The sequence below is a fragment of the Mus musculus genome, chromosome 1 (genome assembly GCF_000001635.26).
Source record: "Mus musculus strain C57BL/6J chromosome 1, GRCm38.p6 C57BL/6J".
NCBI lineage: Eukaryota > Metazoa > Chordata > Mammalia > Rodentia > Muridae > Mus > Mus musculus.
The window spans coordinates 170,308,314-170,312,125 of record NC_000067.6 but is presented as its reverse complement, the minus strand read 5'-3'; the positions used below and the strand labels follow the sequence as shown (position 1 = coordinate 170,312,125).

Genomic DNA, 3,812 nt, shown 5'->3' with positions numbered 1-3,812 from the left:
GACTAATTTCAATTTATTGTTACCCCTCTAGAGGCATAAATAGGCTTCATCCCTATTTACCTGAGATGTCAGCAGGACTACTTGAAGGCCTGGCAGCTGCCCAAGGAGATCCTATCTCCTGTCCGGGCCTTCTGCTCCTTGCCCCAGAGGGTTTTGAGCTTTCGGTAGTACACCTTGCAGCTGAAACCCTCCTTGAAACCCCCCTTGATGTGGCTCTTGAGGGAGTGCAGAGTGGGGTACATGCGACAACAGGATGCACACTTGTAGCCATTCTGCTGGGCTGGGTGCCACTTGGAAGCCATTAAGATGTCCTGGGATGTGATAGAATCCAAACCATGCTTGGATTTCCTGTTGGCCTCCCTGGGGTATGTGTTCTCTTGGGAGGAAGAAGATGAGCAGACACTTTCAGCCACGTCCTCAAGAAGGCAGTTATCCCCTCTGCCCTCTTCTCGGTCCACCTCTGGGAACCCATAGGCCTCCAGGTGGCTCTCTTTGTCTGTGCATACGAAGTAGCTGTAAGGGGAAAACCAGGGCCGGTAGATGGTGCAGTTCCGTCTCAGCTGCTCCCCATTCTGGGTGTCCCCCAAGTCTGCAAAGGAAAAAAACAGGGGCTAAGGACAGCAAAAAGGGAACGAGAAATGGCTGGAGGCAGTCAGGAGAACCAGACAAGTAGGCAATTGATTAGGCAAGACCTCAGGGGATCTGTGTTCCGCCTTGCTGATGGCTGAGAGGTCGCAGGTGTTGATGGGATAGGAAAAACAGCCTACGACATACATTCCTGCTGCATTCTTTTTCTGCTGGTGAAAATGGCCATCAGATGTCTGGGCAGGAGACTGACCCTTCTCTGTGTAAAGACACCTTGACTTCTGACTCCTTTAAGGATAGGCAAGAATAGGTAGACATCTGACATCTAATAGTTGTTTTGCCACCAATGAACCACTTTTCCAGCCTCAGTGGCAATTCTAATCCCTCCATAGATCACTCAGACAGAAACTAACTGTTCACATGAGCTTGAGAGATAGTACTGAGGAGGCAGAAGCCATCATGTTCCTATGAACTTCTACTGAACAAGACACAACTGCAAAGCCAGCATCTGGAGTGGAGATGTAGACATCCTCCCCTTAGGAGTACAGCCCCTGCCCCTCTTCAGCTTCTTACATGTCCTTGCCCAGAATAGGAGAAGGCTTCACATGCTGTGGACACTCGGCTGTGCACCAGATGCTGGAGAACATTTGCTTGGGTCCTAGGGAGGCAGGGCCTGACATGGACTGACAGTACTACTGTCTTTATAATATCTGAGTTACAGAAGAAACAGTGGTAAGCTGAGCAGGATTGGGATTCCTCTTAGGGGGACCCCCAAAGACACACTTTTAGAGACTTTTAGAGACACATCTTCTGTGTGTTAGGGGGTCTCAAAACTAATGCAAAACAGTGACCTCTGAACTCCAGCAGGCCTGTTCTAGGTGGTGCCCCGAGGTAGTCACAAATGGGGCAGTTTCTTCAGACCTACAGAAAAAGTTTCCTCTAGAAACCAGGTTGTAAGACTTAAGCTAGGCTAGGGCATGCTGTGGCAGGAAAGGTCATATCTAACATGACAAAAGCCTTGGTTTCAAACCTTATTCCTGAAGACTTGCCCCAGATGGCACCCACCCCTCACCTGATGCTCCTACTTATCATGAGTGACTTCAATTTCACAGGACTCTGGACACAGCCCACATAGGCATGTTGCATGGTCCTTTGGGGAGTGAGGAGCCAGGTTTCCAATTGAAGGACCTCAAGCCTTCAGTCAGAGGGGGCATGGGGGCCCTTGTTGAAAAGTTCACATGAGAAAAGTTTCTGGGGAATGTAGGGTTGAGGATTAGTTGGGTGGTAGAGCATTTGCCAAGCATTCATGAGGCTCTGGGTTTGATCCCCACCACTAGGTGGGTCTGGGAGAAAGTGGATCTGCCTTAAACCCCAGGGCAATAGCTAGACTTCTAGGAGGTAGATTTTAAAATGTTCTCTGTTGAGGCAATGGGTGTTTAGGAGAATGCCCACAGCAGTACAGCTCAAGTCTAGTGTGTGGGGGCATCCCTAGAGCTGGTTCTCAACTAAGGGTCAAGACACCTTTGGGGATCTCCCAACCCTGTCACAGGTGCCACCTAAGACCATTGGAAACAGATATTTACATTGCAGTTCTTAACAGTAGCAAAATTACACTTATGAAGTAGTAACAAAAATAATTTTTTTTTTGGCTGAGGGAGGCAGGGGTTGTCACCACAACATGAGCAACTGTACTAAAGGAAGCATTAGGAAGGTTGAGAACCAGTGCCCTAAAGGATCTTGTTCCAAACCATTGGATCCATGGAGCCCTCAGAACCTGCTTTTCTCAGCTTCCAGGTGATGCTCACATTAATGAGCCACGGTCATTGTAATGACAATTTTGGAATTTTGGTTTCTTTTTTTAAAAACAGAAATATTGCATGAATATGTTTTCATTTTAACCCCATGTATGGGATCTGGGGTTGCTTCAGATTGTCCAAAACAGCTGACCGTGATTTACCTCGTGCTCTGCGAGGCGTGATTTTGCCACCCGCAGATAGTTTCTGTGATTGTGTGGCATTTGAAATTCTAGGAACTTTTCAGAGGGTGTATAAATGCTAGGGCCCTGAGAGGCAAGATAGGTTGTGATTTGCTGTTGGTCCCAGTCATGCAGAGAAGAAACAAGAAGTTAGATATCCTGACAATGAAGATCAAACTTGCCCCCTCCCAGGGAACTCAGTGCCCCTAATCAGCAGGGATCAAAAAGTAATTGTTAGATTACTTCCTGCTGATAAGGGGGATCAAGCTCCTGGGGGGGGGGTGATCTTTATTGTCAGGATATCTAAATTCTTCTTGTTTCTTTCCTCTCCATCCTTTTTTCTTTCCTATCTAGTGTTGGGGGGTGAAAGAGTAGAAAGGGGTAGAGAAGGGTAGAAGAAAGAAGATCCCACAAAAGCATCCAAAGACAGCTACACTTCACACTTCCATTGAAAAGTCCTCATGTATCAACCTTTGTTCCTTCCTATGATCTTCAGCCTACTACTTGCCGGTTTAAGACCAAGTTAATGAGAGGACATGCTCTCTATGTAGACAGACTACCACCTCGACTTGAGCGTTTACCTGGCAAGCTGGTGGCAAGTGAGGACATTATGTCCGGAAAAGCACTCAGGGCAGAGGAAGAGATACGAGGTCTGGGAGTGCTGAGGAGTGAGTAGTTATCCATGCTCTGACCACACAGGGGAACGGAGGTCACACGCCCGCTCCTGAGAGGTTGGCCGGGTTGTCTAGGCAATAAACATTCTGCATGCAGCTGACATCACAACCCATGATTCCATTAGCCAGTTAGGTTAGGAGTTTGAAAGATGGATATAGATTTCTTGTGTGAAAGACTGTTTTCCTTTTAAAAACTTAACTAGTTGTTCAGTTTTTTTTTAATTAAACATTTTAATTGGTATACAAAGAATTAGTGGTCATTATAGAATTCTTGAACAAAGTGTGTTTTAGTAGATTCCCTTCCCATCTCCACTACACTCTAACCTCCCCATATCCTTTCCCATTATCTTTCTGCTTCCATGTCATATGTGTCCTTTTTGTCCCTCTCCCCTTTCTTTGGCATAACCTTTTTCTGAGTCTCTAATTTCCTTTTTCCTTTTTCCTGGCTTTACCAACCTCTACACACACACACACACACACACACACACACACACACACAACTATATAAATCACTAACTAGAGTCTGCACATGAAAGATACCCATTTCTTTCTGAGTTAGGAGGCCTTATTTAAGATTT

General features: G+C 46.3%; 1 protein-coding gene across 1 annotated transcript; it reads right to left on the bottom strand.

Annotated features, from left to right (window-relative positions):
• On the bottom strand, positions 1–3,307 carry Spata46 (spermatogenesis associated 46). The gene is made up of 2 exons (NM_001039593.2): positions 3,142–3,307; positions 1–589 (listed from the first exon to the last, which is right to left on the bottom strand). The coding sequence occupies exons 1-2, from the start codon at positions 3,242–3,244 to the stop codon at positions 78–80; spliced, it is 615 nt and encodes a 204-aa protein (NP_001034682.1). The 5' UTR covers positions 3,245–3,307; the 3' UTR covers positions 1–77.
• Between the last annotated feature and the right edge of the window lie 505 nt (positions 3,308–3,812).

Excerpts from the sequence above, each read along its gene's own strand:
- Spata46 (NM_001039593.2), bottom strand. The coding sequence starts at position 3,244 with ATGGATAACTACTCACTCCTCAGCACTCCCAGACCTCGTATCTCTTCC. Across the intron at positions 590-3,141 it reads ACTTGCCACCAGCTTGCCAG|ACTTGGGGGACACCCAGAAT; the intron begins GTAAACGCTCAA and ends TTTCCTTTGCAG.